This window comes from Rhinopithecus roxellana, chromosome 20, assembly GCF_007565055.1.
Source record: "Rhinopithecus roxellana isolate Shanxi Qingling chromosome 20, ASM756505v1, whole genome shotgun sequence".
In the NCBI taxonomy this organism is placed as follows: domain Eukaryota; kingdom Metazoa; phylum Chordata; class Mammalia; order Primates; family Cercopithecidae; genus Rhinopithecus; species Rhinopithecus roxellana.
In genome coordinates this window covers 2,346,674-2,369,551 of record NC_044568.1, presented here as the reverse complement: position 1 = coordinate 2,369,551, position 22,878 = coordinate 2,346,674, and the positions used below count along the sequence as shown (strand labels likewise).

The 22,878-nt window shown below is 43.0% G+C and overlaps 1 protein-coding gene across 1 annotated transcript; it reads left to right on the top strand.

Moving 5' to 3' along the window:
* Nucleotides 1-406: 406 nt before the first annotated feature.
* Nucleotides 407-22,878, top strand: ZKSCAN2 (zinc finger with KRAB and SCAN domains 2). The gene is given in 8 exon segments (XM_010362521.2): nucleotides 407-1,059; nucleotides 2,405-2,591; nucleotides 4,617-4,708; nucleotides 5,372-5,498; nucleotides 10,400-10,611; nucleotides 10,613-11,084; nucleotides 14,268-14,759; nucleotides 18,158-22,878. Coding segments are annotated over 8 exon segments (2,904 nt in total). The 5' UTR covers nucleotides 407-660; the 3' UTR covers nucleotides 19,081-22,878.

Here is a 22,878-nt window from a genome sequence, read left to right as displayed (position 1 = left end):
CCCCTTGCGAGGCCTGGCTTCGGCCTGCGGCTCTTCTCCTCTCCTAGGCGGAACGGTTTTTGCGGCCTTTCCTCAGTGGGCAGAGGTTTCCTGAGGACGGTTCGGGCTGTAGTGGGCCCGAAAGAGCCCGGCGCCGCTCTCGGACTCCGCCAGCTCCCAGCGGCACCCGCAGCGGCCTGGGCATGCTGCCGTGACCCGAGCCCGGAACCTGGCGCCGGGCGGGGCCTGCACATCCGGCCCCACCCACTCGAGGCCTCGCCTCTCGGAGCCCGACCCCGGAGTAGCGGACACACCCCCTCCTGGCCCGGCTGTCCGCCTCCGCCCAGCGTTTCCTCAACCAGCTTCATTTTTCTATTAGTCCTCCAGCCTCCCGGTTTCCGACTTTATCACTAAGAGGGATGCATCCTGGAAAACCACATTGCGGGGTCGCGTCTTGTTTGGAGAAAAGGCCGGGCTTTTGCATCTTAGGATATACATTCACCTTTTCAAGGGCCTGGCATAGATTTGATTAATCAGCCTGGAATACCCTGTACCTGCTGACCTGGCCGTTTTTACCTCCCTACCTTACCACACTCCCAGGAAGATTAAGCAGGGAGCGCTTGGAGTCTTCTTTGGGTCCCCACCTTGAGCTAGACGTGAAATTGACCCCTGGGCTGCAGCATGGCTGTAGCCCTCGACTCTCAGATCGACTCGCCCCTGGAGGTTGAGGGATGCCTAATAATGAAGATGGAAAAGGACCCCGAGTGGGCATCAGAGCCCATTCTGGAAGGATCGAATAGCTGTGAGACTTTCCGCAAATGCTTCAGGCAATTCTGTTACGAGGATGTGACCGGACCCCATGAAGCTTTCAGTAAACTCTGGGAACTTTGCTGCCGGTGGCTGAAGCCAGAAATGCGTTCCAAGGAGCAAATACTTGAGCTGCTGGTGATTGAGCAGTTTCTCACCATTTTACCCGAGAAGATTCAGGCTTGGGCACAGAAGCAGTGTCCGCAAAGTGGAGAGGAAGCGGTGGCCCTGGTAGTGCATTTGGAGAAAGAGACTGGAAGACTGAGGCAGCAGGTGAGAGAGGATTTTCCAAATTTTTGTACTTAGAAAAAAGGGAATGGGAAAGGCATGTGAGCAGGGATGTGTTGTAGAAAGAAGTGCTTTTCAGAGAAAGATAAATGGTACTAATAAAAGACCCTGTAAGGGGGTCTTTTCACTTTAAGTGAATCCACTTAAAAGGGGATCAGAGTTTCATATGAAATACAAAAGTAAAAGCTTTGGTTGAAATATTATCTTGCAATGGAAACCAGACATTATTCACCTAAGCATTTATCGTCATCTTTGGCATAATGTTTGCAACAAAACAATATAAGAGAACAATATGGTTTTGCGTCATAGAGGTTCACTTACGCATTTTGATCAAAAAAGGCTATTCTGTTCCCCCTTTAAAAAAAATAAATAAAAAGACTTCATTCGTTATCCCAGAGCTGTCTCCAAGCATTTACTTTTCCACTCACTGTCTTCTGAAGTGCTCTCATGCCGTCATTTCTGTCACTCTCCTCCAGTCTAACTGCCACATCTTCATTTCTCAGTGGCTTGCATGCTCTTCTAGTTGTTCTTCAACCTCCCTTTCATGAACCTCGTGAAATCCTGCAGTATTTGCAAGATTTGCAGTTTCGCCTTGCACCGGACTTGCATTGTGTATAGATCTATCAGCAGTTTGCTGTGTTGGTCAGGGATAGACGGATAGATGTGGATATTAATTTCGGAAGTTTTCATTTCACTAGTGAATATATTCATGTCCTGGTAACTTTTACTTCTTTGTGAATTTAACAAATATAAAGAGTCAAATAATATCTATTCTAGCAACAAGGAGGCTCTTTCACTCCTGGCAGATTTCCCCCTCTGTTTAGTAATAAAGATTACTCTGGCTGTGCGTGGTGGCTCACATTTGTAATCCTGGCACTTTGGGAGGCCGAAGCGGGTTGATCACCTGAGGTCAGGAATTCGAGACCAGCCTGACCAACATAGTGAAACCCCATCTCTACTAAAAAAATACAAAATTAGCCAGGTGTGTTGGTGCATGCCTGTAATACCAGCTACTTGGGAGGCTGGGGCAGGAGAATTGCTTGAACCTGGGAGATGGAGGTTGCAGTGAGCCAAGATCGTGCCATTGCACTCCAGCCTGGGCAACAAGAGTGAAACTCTGTCTCAGAAAAAAGAATACTCTTCTATTACCTTACACCCAGACTGCTGGACAGTACTCTTAGCCCAGCGCTCTCAGATACTCCATTGGGGATGGAGTGGAATTTTCATTCCTTCTCATGTCTCTGTCCTTCTTTGATGTCTTTCCTAGGAGAATTTCGCCCTGCTATGGGCCTGTTTTACTCCCTCTTATGGTATTGACTTCATTTCTCAGGTCAGCAGTCCCGTGCACCCGGAGAAGCATGCCCTGCTTGGAGCAGCGTGGGAGGTGGCAGACTTCCAGCCAGGGCAGGTGGAGACCCAACCCAGGGTGGTGTCTCGGGAGGAAGCTGGAAGCCTCCACTCAGGACACCAGGAACAGCTGAACCGAAAGCGAGAACGTCGGCCCTTACCCAAGAATGGTAAGAGGGAAGACTTGGAGCATGCCCAGTGCAGAGGCTGCGGCAGATTTCCACGGTACCCCCAACACTGTGAATGCTCAGTGGAGGGCCTCCCAGATACATATTCGAAATAGAGTATTTAAGGAGAAAGGTTTCATTCACTTCAAGAATTAGGAACATGTGCAATATAAGTGAAAAGGTATCATAAAGTTGGAAACTGAGTCTGGGAAACATGGGAAAACCCAGTCTCTACAAAATCGCAAAAAAAAAAAAAAAAAAAAATTAGCTGAGTGTGATGGCATGCACCTGTGGTCTCAGCTACTCAGAAGACTGAGTCAGGAGGATTGCTTGAGCCCAGGAGGTTGAGGCTGCAGTGAGCCGTGATCACACCACTGTATTCCAGCCTGGGTGACAGAGCGAGACCGTGTCTCAAAAAATAAAAAAGATCCAAACTGGGGAAACAGATTGCCTGGACCAGCTATGAGATCTTGTGGTGGTATTTAAACTCTCCACAGCTAGACACAGTGACCCACGTCGTAATCCCAACACTTTGGGAGGCCGAGGCACTACAGTAATCTTGTGTTTTTCAGTCCTGCCATGTGTATGTGCTCTTGGCTGACTAAACAAGTCAAAAAGCTCTTTGAAAGGGAACAAGACATTTGTGTTCGAAATTTGACTCACAAGGCATCACAGAAGTGGCATACGAGAGGGATAAACAGTTGAGACTTTGCAGAGGAGGGACCACTGACATTCATAGCTGCCCTGCACGTGAATAAATCAGGTCAAGTACTAAGAAATGATTACCCTGTCCTTCCCAGTCCACAGTGATCTCTCCATCTCCTGGACTGTGGCCTCATCTCAGGCTTAAAGAGAGGAATGGAAACATCACTGGACCTGCCGTCAGAAGTCTTCTGTTTATATCTTGTCTCTGCCACCCTCTGTCTGTGAAGTTGGGCAAATAATGTGAAAAGGAACATGAATGCACAGAGGCTAAGAGCTTAGGCTTTAGAGGCAGACAGACCTCGATTCAAAACCTAGCTCTGCCATTTTTTTTTTTTTTTTTAATCTATGAGGCCTTGGTCAGGATACTTCTCAAACTTTCCACTCTCTCATCTTTATTTTATTTTATTTTTTCTTTGAGGTGGAGTCTTGCTCCAGGTTAGAGTGCAATGGCACGATCTCGACTCACCGCAACCTCCGCCTCCCAGGTTCAAGCGATTCTCGTGCCTCCTGAGCAGCTGGAGTTACAGGCGTGTGCCATCACACCTGGCTAATTTTTGTATTTTTAGTAGAGACAGGGTTTCACCATGTTGGCCAGGCTGCTCTTGAACTCCTGATGTCAGGTGATCTGCCCGCCTTGGCCTCCCAAAGTGCTGGGATTACAGACGTGAGCCACCACGCCCAGTCCTCTCATCTTTAAAAGGGAAGTAACAAGGCCATTAGTGCAGATTAAATGAGGCAGCGTAAAGGAGCCAGTGCATGATAGTGCTCGATAAATGTTAGTTTCCTTTCCCCCAGAATGGCACAATTATTTTTAAACCTCAAGTATGTCTGACTTACACAGCTCTTCACTGAGAGGCAAGATTCAGTACTACTATACTTTTTTATGCCTCCCCAAGTTTGTATTATGATGGAATGCATTGCAAATGTCCATGGTTGAGAGAGAGAGAGGAAGGGAAAGGAAGGGAAAGAGAAGAGGGAGGAAGGGAAGGAGGGGAGGAACCACAGCCATAGTCTCACACTGAGACGTGAGTGGGACCAGAGCATTGGCGGTGCCCTTTCAATCAGATATGTGCTCTCCAGTTCCCACAGTCCTTACCTGGCCCCCTTCATCTTGTACTTTACTTGCTTACCCCCAGAAAGAATTTGAGGTTGTGATCCCAGCTTTAGGGTACTGTGGTTCTGGGCATTGTTCTCAACTCACAGAGAAAATGGTGAATTTATATTTGTTGGTGTTTCAATACATACTCTTCTCTTAAAACGAGAGACAGCATGAATTAAAGGGTCAAAGCCCAGATTACTAATCGTTTCTTTCTGTTCTTACAGCTCGGCCTTCTCCCTGGGTTCCTGCCCTTGCTGATGAATGGAATACCCTAGATCAGGAAGTGACAACCACACGGCTTCCTCCTGGGTCCCAGGTACATTGTAATTGTCTTTTTTTTCTTTGAGATGGAGTCTCACTCTGTCACCCACGCTGGAGTACAGTGGCACGATACCAGCTCACTGCAACCACCTCTGCCTCCTGGGTTCAAGCGATTCTCCTCCCTCAGCCTCCTGAGTAGCTGGGACCACAGGTGCATGCCACTACACCTGGCTAAGTTTTCATATTTTTAGTAGAGACGGGGTTTCACCATGTTGCCCAGGCTGGTCTCAAACTCCTGACTTCAAGTGACCTGCTCACCCCGGCCTCCCAAAGTGCTGAGATTACAGGTGTGAGCCACCATGCCCTGCCATAATTGTCTTCTCTGGCCTTCCTTACTAGGGTATTTAGGCACAATGCTTTTCTGTGCCTTCACTGTCCTCAAATTTTTATACTCCCCACAAGAGACTTTTTCCCCATTACTCCTTTTCCCAAAAAGATGGGACCCAGTCTTCTGAGTAATGAGACTCCTTGCTGGATCATCTTGCTTATCTTGTCATCTTATGATTCTTTCTCTTCTGCTTCATTTGGCACAAACTATCCACTTGTTCGTCGATTTCAGTTCTTAATTTAGGGTCCTTCTCTGCCTCATCCATGATTGTTCATCCTTTGAAGACCTGTGCAGTTATCTTGGTAGTCATTGGTGTTAGTGTCATTACAGGAACCAGTGAAAGATGTCCACGTGGCCAGAGGCTTTTCCTACAAAAAGAGTGTGCATCAGATTCCTGCCCACAGGGACCTCTACCGGGATTTCAGGAAGGAGAATGTTGGGAACGTGGTCTCCCTGGGTAAGGATTCCTTCCCTTTCCAAATATAAGACTTGGGGCTTTGTAATGTATTCATTTCTACTGATTAGAAGATAGTCAGATATAAATGTTAACACTTAAAGGATCTCTAAGGATTGTCTAGTGTAATTACTTAGCCAGGTTCTCTTCCTTCACCCATTCCTTCTTCCAGTAAAAAAATAATAATAATTTAGTGATTAAAACTTTGGAGAGGAGTTACATATGACTGTCATATTTGTATTATATAAAATGGTATAGTACAGTAAATGGTATTATTCCATAGGAAACTGAGGCTTAGAGAGCTTAAGGAACTTCCCCTGGTCAAAAAGTGAAAGAAGCAATGTAGCTAGGATTCAAATTACGACATGTTCATCTCTTTTGTATTGTAAGCTGGCACATTCTCAATTTGCTTTCTGTTCTTAACAGCTCTTTCCTATTAACCTCACCAAAATGTATTCAGAAGTTCTTTTTTTAAATGAAATATGTTATTAATGAAATATTTTGTTTTCAATAAGTACTTATGAAAATATATCTGTACCAATAATTTTCAAATGTGAACTCCCAGATTATCTTTCCCCTTCATGTAATAGAAGAGTGGATCTCAATCTCTTTTGAGGAGAAAGACGTCTTTGATGTGTCTCAGGACCACAAAGCTCTATCATAAGCTATACGGCTTTTTTTTGCCCACCCACCCTCAACCTCCTTAAGCAAAACAAGTCCATTTTATTTCTTTGATGTATGTATTTATGGGTTCCTGTAAGTTTTTGTTTGAAAATTAGGTTCTTCTACCTAATTTTTTTTGGCTTTACTGGGGTACAAATAAATTTAATATTTATTAAATATATGCAAATAAAGCCAGGCACAGTGGCTCATGCCTGTAATCCCAGCACTTTGGGAAGTCAAAGCAGATGGATCATTTGAGGTCAGGAGTTCAACACCAGCCTGACCAACATGGTGAAGCCTCATCTCTACTAAAAATACAAAATTAGCTGGACATGGTGGAACATGCCTGTAATCCCAGCTACTTGGGAGGCTGAGGCAGGAGAATAGCTTGAATCCAGGAGGCAGAGATTACAATGAGCTGAGATCACACCATTGCACTCCAGCATGGGCAACAAGATCGAAACTCCATCTCAAAAAAAAAATATGTATATATATGCAAATAAAATTATGTATATTTAAGAATGTCATATTGCAACTTGATGATTTTTTGTACATATACGTTGTAAAATAATAACCACGTTTGAGTTAACACATCCATCACCTTACATGGTTATGTACTTGTGTGTTGAGAACACTTAGGATCTACACTCTCAGTAAATTTCAGGTATACACTATAATATTATTAACTGTAACTATCATGCTGTATAATTAGAATTTATTAATCATGTAACTGAAAGCTTATACCCTTTGACCACCATCTCCCCTTACCTAAGCCTCTGGCAACCACTGTTTTCTTCCTGCTTTCTCTTAAGTTCAGCATTTTAGATTCCACATGTAAGTGAGATCATATTTGTCTTCCTCTGTCTGGTTTATTTCACTTGACACAGTGCCCTCCAAGTTCATCTGTGTTGTCTTGTCACAAATGACTGGATTTCCTTTTTTTTTTTTTTTTTTTTTGAGACAGGGTCTTGCTGTCACCCAGGCTGGAGTGCAGTGGTGTGATCTCGGCTCACTGCAACCTCTGCCTCCCAGGTTCAAGCAGTTCTCCTGCCTCAGCCTCCCAAGTAGCTGGGACTACAGGTGCATGCCACCATGCCCAGCTACTTTTTGTATTTTTAGTAGAAACGGGGTTTCACTATGTTGACCAGGCTGGTCTCAAACTCCTGACCTTGTAAACCACCTACCTTGGCCTCCCAAAGTGCTGGGATTATAGGCATTGAGCCCCTGGGCCCAGGCTTCTCCTTTTTTATGACTGACTACTACTCCATTATATATTTTTTTCCCTGTATTTTCACATTTTCAATATTCATTTGTCAGCAGATTCTTGGGTTATTTCCATGTCTGAACTATTATGAATAGTCCAGTGACTATTCACTGTGAACTGTGAACACGGGAGTATGGCTATCTCTTCAAGATGCTGATTTTGTCTCCTTGGGATATATACCATAAGTGGGATTGCTGGATCATATTGTAGTTCTGATATTTTGAGGAGCCTCCCTAATGTTTTCCATAATGGCTGTACCTGTTTACATTCCCACCAGTAGTGCACGACGATTCCCTTTTCTCCAAAACCTTGTTATTTGTCTTTTTTTAATTGACAGATAATAATTGTATATATTTATAGGGTACAATGTGATGTTTTGATACATGTTTACGTTGGGGAATGATTAAATCAAGCTAATTAACAAATCCATCACCTCAGCGTGGTGTGGTGGCTCATGCCTGTAATCCCAGCAATTTGGAAGGCCGAGGTGGGTGGATTACAAGGTCAGGAGTTCAATACAAGCCTGGCCAACATAGTGAAACCCCATCTCTGCTGAAAATACAAAAATTATCTGGGCGTGGCAGTGTGCACCTGTAGTCCCAGCTACTCAGGAGGCTGAGGCAGGAGAATTGCTTGAACCCAGGAGGCAAAGGTTGCAGTGAGCTGAGATCATGCCACTGCACTCCAGCCTAAGGGACAGAGGGAGAATTTGTCTTAAAAAAAAAAAAAGAAAAAAAAATTTATCACCTTACATACTTATTTTCCCATGGTGAAAATATCTAAAATCTACTCTTTTAGACCAGTCACAGTGGCTCATGTCTGTCATCTCAGCACTTTTGGAAGCCGAGGCAGGTGGATCACCTGAGGTCAGGAGTTTGAGACCAGCCTAGCCAATGTGGCAAAACAACATCTCTACTAAAAATACAAAAATTAGCCAGGGTGTGGTGGTGGGCACCTGCAATCCCAGCTACTTGGGAGGCTGAGGCAGGAGAATCACTTGAACCCAGGAGGCATAGGCAAGTTGAGATCGTGCCACTGCATTCCAGCCTGGGTGACAGAACGAGACTCTGCCTCAAAAATAAAAGAAAATCTACTCTTTCAGCAATTTTGAAATAGACAAAGCATTACTACATATTATAGTCACTATATAATAGATTACTAAATCTGTATAATAGATTACTAAAGTTTATTTCTCCCATCTAACTGAAATTTTGTACCCTTTGACCAAATCTCCACTTTCCCCATTCCTCCTTCCTCCTTCCCCAGCTTCTGGTAACCATCCTCTACTCTCTATTTCTATGAGTTGGGCATTTTTAGATTCTGCCAAGAAAGTGAGATCATGTGATATATGTCTTTTCTGTGCCTGGCTTACCTTAGTTAACATATGTCGTCCATGTTCATCCATGTTGTTGCAAAAGGCAGAATTTTCTTCTTTTTTAAGGCAGAATAGTATTCCTTTGTGTATAGAGACCACATTTTCTTTGTCCATTCAGCCACCTGGTTGCTTCCGTATCTTAGCTATATGTGAATAATGCTGCAGTGAACATGGTAGTGCCTCTTTGGCCTACTAATTTTAATATTTTTGCATATATACCCAGTAGCAGGATTGCTGGATCATATGGTAATTCTATTTTTAGTTCTCTATGGAACCTCTGTACTGTTTTCCATAATGACTTCCCAATTCACAACTCCGCCAACAGTATTCAGAGGTTTCATTTTCTTTTCACCAGCACTTCTTATTTTTGTCTCCTTGATGATAGCCATTCTGAAAGGTATGAAGTGATACCTCATTGTGGCTTTGATTTGCATTTCCCTGATGATTAGCGATGTTGAGCACCTTTTCATGTACGTATTTGCCATTTGTATGTCTTCTTTGGGAAGATGTCTATTCATGTCTTTGTCTTATTTTTTAATGAGATTGTTTGGTTTGTTGTTGTTATTTTGCTATTGAATTATAGGAGTTCCTTGTATATTTTAGATATTGACCCCTTAGCAGATGAGTGGTTTGCAAATCTTCTATTCCATAGATTTTTTCATCACTTTGTTGACTTGTTGTTGTTGTTGTTGTTGTTGTTTTGGATTAGTTTTTTTTTTGCTGTACAGAAGCTTTGTAGTTTGATATAGTCTCACTCATTTATTTTTGCTTTCATTGCCTGTGCTTTGATGTCATATCCAAAAAAATAATTGCCAAGACCACTGTCAAGGAGCTTTGTCCCCTGTGTTTTCTTCTAGGAGATTTATGGTTTCAAGTCTTACATTTAAGGCTTAATCCATTTTGAGTTCATTTTTGTGAGTCGTGTAAGAGAGGGGTCCAGTTTCATTCTTTTGCATCTGGATATCCAGTTTTCCCAGCACCATTTGTTGAAAAGATGACCTTTTCCTAGTGATGTGTTCTTGGCACTCTGTCAAAGATTATTTAGCCGTACATGCATGGACTTCTTTCTGGGCTCTCTATTCTGTTCCACTGGTCTTTGTGTCTGTTTTCATACCAGTACCATACTGTTTTGATTACTATAGCTTTGTAATACAGTTTAACAAAAAATTCTTGACTTCTCATCTCTTACAGTCCCAGTACATATATATGTATGTATGTTGGGGTGGGCATGGAGGGGAATGTGGGGAAAAGATTCACTTTATTTTACAAGTAACAAATACTGAGTAGAAGCATACCCTGAACCTAACACAACATTGGCTACTGAGAGGGAATCAAAGATTAAAAACGTATATTCTTACCCTTAAAGGTTTTCTTTTAAGAACTAGCTACGAAAAGAAATGGTACATACGTGAGAAGTAAAATGATCTTGTAAATTAGTAGGTGTTTGTACCAAGGAAGTCATGTAAAAATAAATGTGCAGTGTCACAGCTGAGAAAGGTTTGGGTGTGAACAAGTGACCCAGGAGAGCATGTGACAGCAGAAGATTGAGGCATGCAGTAATGACTTATATGTCTACCATGAAATATGTTTCTTTTACTATAGGAAGTACAGCGTCTACATCTAACAAGATAACCCGGTTGGAACAGAGAAAGGAGCCATGGACTCTAGGTCTGCATTCCTCTAACAAGAGAAGTATGCTACGAAGCAGCTACGTCAAGGAAAAGTCAGTTCATGCTATTCAGGTCCCTGCAAGGAGTACAGGAAAAACATGGAGAGAGCAGCAGCAGTGGGGTTTAGAAGATGAAAAGATAGCAGGGTGTCCATTGGAGCTATGAGGAAACAAAGACTTTCCTGGCAATTCTCAAAGAGTCTCGCTTTTATGAAACACTTCAGGCCTGTCCCCGAAATAGCCAGGTGTATGGTGCTGTGGCTGAATGGTTGCGAGAATGTGGCTTCCTTCGAACCCCAGAACAGTGTCGAACCAAGTTCAAAAGTCTCCAGAAAAGCTATCGAAAGGTGAGAAATGGCCACATGCTAGAACCCTGCGCCTTCTTTGAGGACATGGATGCTTTGTTGAACCCTGCAGCCCATGCTTCGTCCACTGATAAGCCAAAGGAGATGATACCTCTCCCCAGACTGAAGAGAATTGCCATCAGTGGTAAGGAACACATCAGCTTGGTGGAGGAGGAGGAAGCCGCAGAAGATTCTGATGGTGACGAAATAGGCGTTGAATTTATCCGCAAGTCTGAAATCCATGGTGCCCCTGTCTTATTTCAGAACCTCAGTGGTAAGAATTGTGCTTTGTTTCTCTGGTAAGAAAACAGATGTGTGATCTTGTGGAAAAAGGAGTAGACCAGAAGTGACCAAACCCAGGGGGGTGCTGTCACACACACCTCACCACTTTCACTGCAGTGTGGCCACATCACTGAAGTACTTTCAGGTGCTTGCTGCTACCCCTATTGTAGTCAGAGAGTAACAGCTCCAAGCAGCCATGGAGGAATCGTTTTCACTTTAGAGCACAGCATGGATTTTGAGTGTTTGGGTCCTCGTGGAAGGAAGACAAATGGAGTTAAAGGGTTCTAAGGATCTAGTATTATCTGATAATTGGCATAAAGTAATCAATTGTATTGGATTATAATAAGTCAAGCATGCATTATTACATTATCTAAAATAACCATTACAAAATTATGTAACAGTTTCAGCAGGTTTTCATTAAAAATGAAATAAACCTGTCTTGCGTAATCTAAAATTAGAAGACAAGAAAGGAGAGAAAAAGGAGAGAAAAAAGAATACAAAATAGATGAGTCAGATGGAAAAAAATAAGATATAAATCCAAATATATAATTAATTCCAAACTTAAAGGACTAAGATTATCAGACATTAATTGCTTATAAGAGGGCCATCTTAAATATAATACAGAGACATTAAAATTAAAAAGGCAGACAGATACACCATGCAAAAGAGAGCTGGTATTAAATATTTCGTGACTGAGAGATGCAGAATTAAATCGCCAGTTAATAACTGTGCGACAGTAGACACATCATGTAACTACTTTGAGTTTCAATTTTCTCATCTGTAAAATATGACTAAGAATACCTCATAGGGCCATATTTTCTTAATCCATTCTGTCACTGATGGACATTTGGGTTGGTTCCAAGTCTTTGCTATTGTGAATAGTGCTGCAGTAAACATACGTGTGCATGTGTCTTTATAGCAGCATGATTTATAATCCTTTGGGTATATACCCAGTAATGGGATGGCTGGGTCAAATGATATTTCTAGTTCTAGATCCTTGAGGAATCGCCACACTGTCTTCCACAATGATTGAACTAGTTTACAGTCCCACCAACAGTGTAAAAGTGTTCCTATTTCTCCACATCCTCTCCATCACCTGTTGTTTCCTGACTTTTTAATGATTGCCATTCTTACTGGTGTGAGATGGTATCTCATTGTGGTTTTGATTTGTATTTCTCTGATGGCTAGTGATGATGAGCATTTTTTCATGTGTCTGTTGGCTGCATAAATGTCTTCTTTTGAGAAGTGTCTGTTCATATCCTTTGCCCACTTTTTGATGGGGTTGTTTGTTTTTTTCTTGTAAATTTGTTTGAGCTCTGGTGGGAACTGAACAATGAGAGCACTTGGACATAGTAAGGGGAACATCACACTCACTGGGGCCTGTTGTGGGGTGGGGAGAGGGAGGAGGGATAGCATTAGGAGATATATCTAATGTAAATGATGAGTTAATGGGTGCAGCACACCAACATGGCACATGTATACATATGTAACAAACCTGCATGTTGTGCACATGTATCCTAGAACATAAAATACAATAAAAAAAAAAAAAATACCTCGTAGGGTTGTTATTAGTGTTAAATAGAATGATATAAATGAAGGCACTGTGAAAATGGTAAAATACAATTACAGCGTTGCCTGGTATCACTGTTGTTAGTAATGTTTCTTTACTCCAGCTAGAGATAAATTCTTTTTTTTTTTTTGGAGATGATGTCTTATTCTGTCGCCCAGGCTGGAGTGCAGTGGCAACCTCCTCCTCCTAGGTGGGTTCAAGCAATTCTCCTGCCTCAGCCTCCTAAGTAGCTGGGATTACAGGCACCCACCACCACGCCTGGCTGATTTTTGTATTTTTAGTAGAGACGGGGTTTCACCATGTTGGTCAGGCTGGTCTCAAACTCCCAACCTCAAATGATCCACCCGCCTCGACCTCCCAGAGTGCTGGGATTACAGGCATGAGCCACTGCACCCAGCCTATAAATTCTTACATAGAATGGAAAACTAAATCAGGCTAGGGAATGTATTCATGACTAAAACCATTCAAAAGAAATATCTGGCTGGATGCGGTGGTTCATACCTGTAATTCTAGCACTTTAGGAGACTGAGCTGGAAGGATCCCTTGAGGCCAGGAGTTCTAGAGCAACTGGGCAACACAGCGAGACTCTTTCTCTACAGAAAATAAAACAATCAGCCAGGCATGGTGGCACACTCCTGTAGTCCCAGCTACTCAGGAGTCTGAAGCGAGAAGATCGCTTGAGCCCAGGAGTTCAAGGCTTCAGTGAGCCATGATTGTGCCACTGCAGACCAGCCTGGGCAACAGAGTGAGATTATGTCTCAAAAAATAAAAAATAAACATCTGCTAAGATGGGAAGATGTATTAGGCCTAGACAGGTCTCACCAATCTGAAAATCCATCAACATGAGGCTGGGACTCTTGGGGTGGTCTCAATTATGGGAATCCAGTCATAGGCCTGGAAGAGACCACCTAGTAAGATAGAGGATAGAGATTTTTTCCTACTATAGATTACAAAACATACAAAAAGTATGTCTTACAAATTATATTTAGATATGCCCTGAAAAGTTTTATTCTGCTATAAATACAGAACATAGTCTTGTCATGCAGATCATTTCATCTCAAAGTAGAGGATTCAATGATGTCCAAAAACTACTCTGAACATAGTTCTGCTCCTTAAGGAAGACTGGTTACAAAAGTGGTAGGAAATTTGAGGGGAAAACTTCCTATTGGAAATTCTAGTCATGATTCTTAACCACTTTGGAAAGAGCCTTCTAGAGAACTAAATCATTTAGTTAATCACCGTAGCAATGGCAGATTTGGGGAGTGCATTTTTATTCTTCCAAATAAGCTTTGAGATTAGTTTACCAATTTCAATTTTAAAAATCTGATTGGGATTTTGACTATAGATTCATATGAGAAATGATATCTGTACAACTTGAGTCTTCCTATTCATAAACGGTGTCTCGTCATTTTTTCTAGTTTTATGATATTACACATTTTTATATAGACCTTCTCATTTCTTGCAAAGCTTATTCCTAGGCATATTGTAGTTCTTGTTGCCACTGTAAATGGAATTTTTTTACCTCTATATTTCTTAATGTATATAGTATAGAGGCTACAGACTCCTTTTCTTTCTTACATTGTGAACTTTATCCCCAAATGGTAGGTGTGCACTGGGGCTATGAAGAAACCAAGACTTTTCTTGATATCCTCCGTGAGACTCGGTTTTATGAAGCACTTCAAGCCTGTCATCGGAAGAGCAAATTGTATGGGGCTGTAGCTGAACAACTTCGAGAGTGCGGCTTCCTCCGGACACCAGAACAGTGCCGAACCAAGTTCAAAAGCCTTCAGAAGAGTTACCGCAAGGTGAAAAATGGCCACGTGCTAGAGTCCTGTGCGTTCTACAAGGAAATGGATGCCCTGATTAACTCTCGGGCACCTGCTCCTTTCCCCAGCACCCCAGAAGAAGTCCCATCACCTTCAAGGCAAGAAAGAGGGGGTATTGAGGTTGAACCCCAGGAACCTACAGGCTGGGAACCTGAAGAGACCTCACAGGAGGCAGTAATAGAAGATTCTTGCAGTGAGAGAATGAGCGAGGAGGAAATTATGCAAGAGCCAGAATTCCAAGGACCTCCAGGTCTGCTGCAGAGCCCAAATGGTAAGGTGCAAAACCAAGGAGTTTTAGTCCAAAAGAGGAGTAAGTGTGATTTACTGAAAAATCAGTAGATCTTGCACATAGCTCATGAATATTCCTTCATTCAACAAATATTTGAGTGCCTGTGCTACTTGAAGAACAGAGGATATAGCAGTGAATGAAACAGTTCCTGGCCAGGTATAATGGCTCACACCTGTAACCCTAGCAGTTTGGAAGTTGAGGCGGGTGGATCACCTGGGGTCAGGAGTTTGAGACCAGCCTGGCCAACATGGCGAAACCCTGTCTCTACTGAAAATACAAAAATTAGCTGGGTGTGGTGGCGGGCACCTGTAATTCCAGCTACTCAGAAGGCTGAGGCAGGAGAATCACTTGAAACCCGGGAGGCGCAGATTGCAGTGAGCCGAGATCGTGCCATTGCACTCCAGCCTGGGTGACAGAGTGAGACTCCATCTGAAAAAACAAACCAACCAAAAGTTCCTGTTCTCGTGGTGCTTCTCTTCAAAGGAGAAACTCACTTTAGAGTGACTCAGTCCTTGGGTTCTCAGCCTTGGTTTTTGTCGGTATGGGTCAGACAGGGTTTTTGTATCTCCTGGAAGTACCGTGGGGAAGAAAAACTTGGAATTACACATGAGAAAAATCTTGGATGAAGGAAGAGTGTCAGTAAGCACAAAAGAAGAACATGTTATAGTTACTTGTGGTGTGCAAGACAAAAAAGATAGGCAGAGACTAAATGAAAGACTTTATTCTGGTCCTGAGCTCCACCTGCATGTTTCCCCTGCATGTTAGGCCCTCGTGGGCCTGTCACTAGTAACTCAGGCTTAAGATGTTCAAAACTAACATCACCATCTTCCTTACTACACCATGGCTCTTCCCTGTGGGCTCCCGCCCTCATCCAGACTATCACATCTATCTGTCCCCTCTTCAGTTACCATTAGCCACTGTCTAGTTCAGTCTTCTCTCTCTCTTGCCTAGACTGTTGTAAAAGCCTCCAAACCAGTTTTCCCCACCCACACTCTTATTAAGGTTTCACAGCCATTTTTGATCTGAGCTTATCTTACTCTTCTAGTCTACATGTTAGTGTTTTCCTTCCTCAACTCTGTGCTTATTCAGAGCAGAACTACTGCCTATTTCCTACAGACACCTCAAGCCCTTTCCCATCCAAACTTTAGCTTGTGATGTTCCCTCCAGCTTGAATGTCCCTGGCTCTACATATCTCCATGTCTCACCTCCCATACTTTGTCTGTCTCTGTCTTATGGCACTGAACACTTTAGATGTAAGATCTCGCAGACATGGTGAGCTCCTGAAGGACAGGAGCTCCATCTTCCCATAACACTACATTAAGCACCCCCGGCAATCAGTTGAATGTGTGGGATAATTCAGGACTAGTTTATTGAAGCAAATGACTCTAGCTTAGTATATATATATATGGGAAATGATAGTATGAAGGCTTGAATTAAGTCCTGTAGAACCCTGGCTTTGATTACTCTGGAAACAAAGTCCTTGTGAATCTTGTTTTTAAAGTGAGCTCCAGACACATCGTCAAATTATCAAGCTTTCTCTAAGCCAACTGCTAGGCTATGACTTCCTCCAAATCCCAGAATAACATTGTACTCAATCAGAAAACTTCAAAAGAAGTACTGACATGCCAGGTGTGGTGGGCCCATACCTGTAATCCTAACACTTTGGGAAGCCAAGGTGGGAGGATCGCTTGAACGCAGGAGTTCAAGACCAGCCTGGGCAACATAGACCCCATGTCTACAAAAAATAAAAAATTAGCTGAGAATGGTGGTGTGCACCTGTAATCCCAGCAACTTGGGGGGTTGAGGTGGGAGGATCACTTGAGCCTGGGAGGTCAAGGCTGTGGTCAGCTATAATCATGCCACTGCACTCCAGCCTGGGTGACAAAAAAAGTACTAATAAGTGAAAGATGGAATTGTTAGGGCTTTTTACTTAAGTGACTAGATTGATTGATGGCTGCCCTCCTTTCCCCTTCCCATGCCACAGCCTCCGCACTTGGGATTGAGAGGTTATCTGTGGTTTCCACTGAATGTATGGAAGGAAGGTAATGTTGCAACTGGCAATAGAAACAAGGCAGGAGAGCAGATGTTTCAGAACAAGGGTTTGGGAATCAACTCAACCTGAATTGGGCCTAAGTTGCACAGCTTGTGAAATGTTTACGGATGAAATAATGTGATGTCTGGAATTGGCTGCAAAGTAGTCTGGATTGGAGGAAGCAGGGAGTGTGTGGGAGTGGAAATGAAATGGGATTGGCCATGAATAGGTCATAGTTAAATGTAGGTAAGTGGTTCACGGGAGTTTATTATACATACTGTTGTTCTCCAGACTTTTCTGTGTTTGAATTTTCCATAATAAGTTAATACAAGGCCGGGCGCGGTGGCTCAAGCCTGTAATCCCAGCACTTTGGGAGGCCGAGGCGGGCGGATCACGAGGTCAGGAGATTGAGACCATCTTGGCTAACACGGTGAAACCCCGTCTCTACTAAAAATACAAAAAAATTAGCCGGGCGTGGTGGTGGGCGCCTGTAGTCCCAGCTACTCGGAGGCTGAGGCGGGAGAATGGCATGAACCCAGGAGGCGGAGCTTGCAGTGAGCCGAGATCGCGCCACTGCACTCCAGCCTGGGCGACACAGCCAGACTCCGTCTCAAAAAAAAAAAAAAAAGTTAATACAAAAAAATCACACAGTTAATAACTGACCAAGATGGGACCAGACCCAGAGCTGTGTAATTCCAAAGCTTGTCTCTCTTCACCATGTCATGCTCTCTGTCCAGAAAACTTCACAGAAAATCTGGATCCAAGATGTAGTGAACGTGGATGTAGATGAAAAGAGTGAGAAAATAATTCCAATTTGGGGAACAGTGAGAATTAAGATTTCAATTAGTGTGGTTTATGGGACAGCCTGGAAAATAAAGTGAGAAGAACATTTGAGAAGAAACAGATACTCTTGGATGGGATATGATTAGCTATGTAGAGGAATTTAGTTACTCAAGTCCCTCAAGGAACTTCGACTTGGTCAGAATCTAATCTATAGATCAGTGTGATGTAGTGTGCCTTAGTATAGAGGTGAACTTATGAAAATAGGATGAATTAGAGTGGAACTTCAGGGAGATAAGCCAGGTTGCCCTCATGTTAATTGGGATATGGATGGGGAATGATGGCTTGGATTATAATGCAGGAACCATTTCTGAAGGCCTACTCTGTACTGGCTGTTATTGGCCTGTTTATGAATGGAAAGAAATACAGCAGAATGAATCAGGGAAGAGTCACAGGGTCTGAGGTTAGAGAAGTGTATGGAGAGCAAATGGATCAAGCCTTGCAAGCCAGGTTGTTTATGGTTAACGTCAGACTTGTATGAAATTTGTATTGTCTTTTGTTTTTTCAGATTTTGAAATTGGAAATAGCATCAAGGAGGATCCAGCAGAGATAGTTTATAAGGACATGGAACAGCATAGGGCATTAATAGAAAAGTCAAAAAGAGTTGTTTCCCAGAATACCGACCCCAGCAAATATCGCAAAAGGGAATGCATCTCAGGAAGGCAATGGGAGAATCTTCAAGGAATTAGACAGGGAAAGCCAATGTCTCAGCCTAGAGATTTAGGGAAAGCCGTTGTGCATCAGAGGCCTTTTGTGGGGAAGAGACCCTACAGACTTCTCAAATACGGAGAAAACTTTGGAAGGAATGCTCGTTTGATGTGCCGGATGACCCACCACAAGGAGAATCCTTACAAGTGTGGTGTCTGTGGAAAGTGCTTTGGTAGGAGCAGGAGCCTGATCAGACACCAAAGAATCCACACAGGCGAAAAACCTTTTAAATGTCTTGACTGTGGAAAAAGCTTTAATGACTCCTCAAATTTTGGTGCCCACCAGAGAATTCACACAGGAGAGAAACCCTACAGATGCGGAGAGTGTGGAAAATGCTTTAGTCAGAGCTCTAGTCTTATTATACATCAGAGAACCCACACCGGTGAGAAGCCCTATCAGTGTGGAGAGTGTGGGAAAAGCTTCACCAACAGTTCTCATTTCAGCGCCCACCGGAGAGTTCACACTGGGGAGAATCCCTACAAATGTGTGGACTGTGAAAAAAGTTTCAATAACTGTACAAGATTTCGAGAACATCGGAGAATACACACTGGAGAGAAACCCTATGGATGTGCCCAGTGTGGCAAACGTTTCAGTAAGAGTTCTGTTCTTACCAAACATCGGGAAGTTCATGTGAGAGAAAAGCCTCTGCCACACCCTCCATCTCTGTATTGCCCTGAGAACCCACATAAGGGAAAGATTGATGAGTTTAGGAAAACTTTTTGATGATGATCTTCTCTTCCTAAATGCTCCTTTAGCCATTTTACCCTAATCTCATTCTTGGAAGCAATCTTTTCTTAGCTATGAAGTGTAATTCCCAAGATAAACTTGAGAATATAAATAAACTAGACACTTTCATCCTGTTCTCACCTCTGCCTCTAACTTGATCAGTCTGTTCCTCTTCTGTGTGTCTCAGCTTCTCCTTTAAGAATGTGGAGAAGATGTGTTGTCCAAGTTCAGAATGAAATACTCCTCAGTACGTTGAGGCCACTGCAGCTAGCTGGATTGCTAAGTCTGGCAACATTCAAGATCTTTCCATGTGGATGAGAATTGTTTGCAAGGATATAAAAAATGCTAAAAGTGTTTTTGTTGTTGTTACCTACTCCATGAGATCCTGGATGCAACTTGATAACAGATTTTCACATTTAGGGAGAACTTTGAGGAGTCTGATCAGAACTACATCAAATCCATCTTGGTTTTGAAGAGATCCACAAAAGAAGAGTGAAGATTTTATAGCTTTCCTCAGAAGTCCGTTACAGTGTACCTTTTTTTGTGTCAAGAAGTTGATCCAAATAGCTGGGGCAGAATCCCTGTATTGTTACTGAAGTCCTGTACTAATGCCTTGCCCTACGTGGAGGTGAGAAGCAATTGATCACCCCTCATCCTTTTCTGTACCTGAAGACTTAAATCCACTGGCTGCTGCTTCTCCGGTCTATAAGTAATCCCAGGTCCTTGTACTGTTTCTTGTAGCCCTGCACTTACCTCTCAGTTGCTCTGGGTGCTCCTGCCGACCTCTTCTGAACTACCATGCCCTCCTCAGATGGAATAGGAGGCCTGTTCATGGTGTGTCTCACTAAAGTAAAGCAGGATTTCAGACACGTTCTAGTTCTATCCTCTAATTTCTCTGGCTCTTATTTAGAACATGACTGGTATGTTGGCATATTTCGTACCTCCCACCCCCACACTGCAGTATAATAATAGTGTTTCTAAAACTTTAAGGGGATAGGGAAGAGGTAATAGACACCGGAAACATTTCTAAGACCGGTTGTACTCCTTTGGCCTGCTGTAGATCAGATGGCCGTCTCAGCTTAAACCAGTGCTCTCGGGGCTGGCTGTTAAATCTCCCAGTCTCTATTCCTGAGGGTTCTAGTCCCTGTTCACCACATCAGAAACCTAACTGTAGTGCCCCAAGTAACTTATACAACTCTAGAGCTCACTGGGTGAAAAGTGGGAACATTCATAAAAACCTCAGTCCAGAAATCCAGAACACTGTTTTGTTTTCCTCATTTACCTGTTTTGTCTGAAAAATCTCTTTTGAGAACCCCCAGCAGTAACCCAGTAAACACTGAAGGAAAAGTTCTGATGGGAGATGGTTAATTCACTTTTGAAGTTAGAGATAGAACCCAGAAATTTGATTTTCCAGGGCCAGTTGCTTCAGAATGGAGCCAGTGGTGTTTATTCCCGTAGTATGTAGGTAACCCAGGGTGGCTTTGCTTTGGCAAGGGAGAAGTCACAAGTTTAATGGGAAGGGAACCAGAGTCAGGGCTGTTTGTAAGTGATTATTTTGCTCTTATCTCTCCCTTTCTTTGTCAAATGCTCTTATTTGAAGCCATCTGGAAATGATATTGTTCCTTTTGGTACGTTTCAATCTTTTGAAACTTGTTCAGCAAAGTACCTAGGAGGGTAGGCGCTGTACAAAGAAATCTAATTTATGGTGCCAGAATGGGGTGTGGCCTGTTGGAAGGCAGGTGACTCAGGTAAACATTGATAAATGTTTCTGATTTACGTTTGTTGGAAATGTTATGACTTTTCACATCTCAGTAGGTTGATTTTTCTGTGTTTTCTAAGTTAAAGATTTCTAATGCTAAGTACAGTTCCATGTTGGTAGTATGCATAGCAGAGTAAGATGTGTGTGGTGCCAGTGGGCTTGTGTTTATATTGTGTAGATGTTCTGGAATTCCAGCTCTAGAGAAGATGCACATTAATAGAAATAACCACTTAGTAATACGTACACAGGATTGATATTATATGGAAGCATGATTCAGGAAAGTAGATGACTTATTCATAAATACGAAGCACTGTTATATGTAAGGCCATGTTCTAGCCACAGTGAAGGATACAAAAAGGAAGGAAGGGGCATGGTGCCTGGGTTCAAGGAACTCACCGTTGATAGAGGAATTATCACAGCAAAAGGTGGAGCCACTTACACCATGGCAGCTACAGAGGGCCAGGAGCTCAGTCATGAGAACATCACCTTCACCTGCAGAAGAGTTTGGCTAGGTTGCCCAGAATCATATTCTGTACCTTCATCTCTCACCCTTCCCCAGTGGCAGGAAAGGGTCAAGAACCTTTCCCTTTCTAGTGGGACAAACTGATTCTATTTAACTCTTATATGCCTGGGAGCAAGCTGAGGCGGAATTTGGGTTCCCCTACCTCTACTCCTAATTGTAAATGGGCTGTCTGGAAATGTGTTACATTAATTTGATGAACTTTGTTCTGAAGAAATGGAAGGTCTATCCCCCATTTTAGACCAACACTACTTGTCTCCCTGCATTTTATTTGTTTTCATCTGGTACATGTAAGTCAAAATGAATAATCATGTTCTGATCAATGTGTCTTTTAGATCATATAACATTGCCTTTATGAAGATTCATAGAAAAAGGTTTTTTTTATCTAGATCTCAGTACCAAGGAAAGCCTGATCCTAAGCGCAGTATATATATACACACACACGTCTACATATGCGTGTAGATCTGTATGTATGTATCACAAACACTGTGATTTTTGTAACTTAAGCTGCTTTTTCTCTCTCTCTTCTGGCTGCTGGAAAGCTCAACAAAACTTACAGCCCACCTCAACCACCTACCCCAACCTATATTTATTTCATTTTGTCTTATTTCCTTGTAAATTGTGTCAAATCCTGTTTTTGAAAAACAGCATAGACTGACAACTTTTCACTGTCATCTTATCAAAGGCATTTTGGAAACTGGGCTCGTATGTCCCACCTAGGCTTGCTTTGTTACTGCCACAGATACCTCCAGTTCTTACCAGTGATGTTATTAATGCATTCAACCTAATTCATTCATCTGGAAAGAAACAGTTTTTAAAAGAGGGAAACCTCACACACAAATGGCTCAGGGCAGCCTGCCTTGGTGGAATGAGTATGAGACCAGAAGCTGAAAGAGACAGTTTTAGTCTTGTCACTACTTAATGAGCGTTGTTTGATACATCATAGCCTCTCTGGGCCTTGGCGCCTCATCTGAAGAGAAGTTGAACTTGATTGCCAAGTTGCTGTGTCTCTAATGTTTCATGAGGCTGTGGAGTGTGATACAGATGCGGAAGACGTGAGAAGACCAGGCTGCTGGCCCAGCTCTCCTGTGCCTGCCACATCTGGCCATACCAAATCCATCTCATGCTTCAGGAAAGGGAAGGGATGCTGTGACAGCAAAGTCAGCCCAGGAGCTTGTTCAGGAAGGAGAAAGGGCAAGTCCCTCATGATCCACAGCAGGCAGCCCCCCAAGCACCTCCATAACCAGTGGCAGGTAGGCTGAAGTGAAGGAAGCCTGTCAGGAGGTCTGGCTCCCAGTGACAGACAAGACTCAGCTGTGAGGAGCTGGAGCAGCCCTGGCTAAAGGAGTGTCTGAGTAACTTGTGAAACTGGAAGCCTCTGCCTCTGAATGCATTCCAAGACCCGGAGCAAATAGATGTCGATTCATTGTTTTGTATCAGTGTTCACTTAGATGTCTTCTTGAAAACTTGTTCGTGGAATAAATGTCTAAAATAAATGGCTCCCATTGGTTTCTGC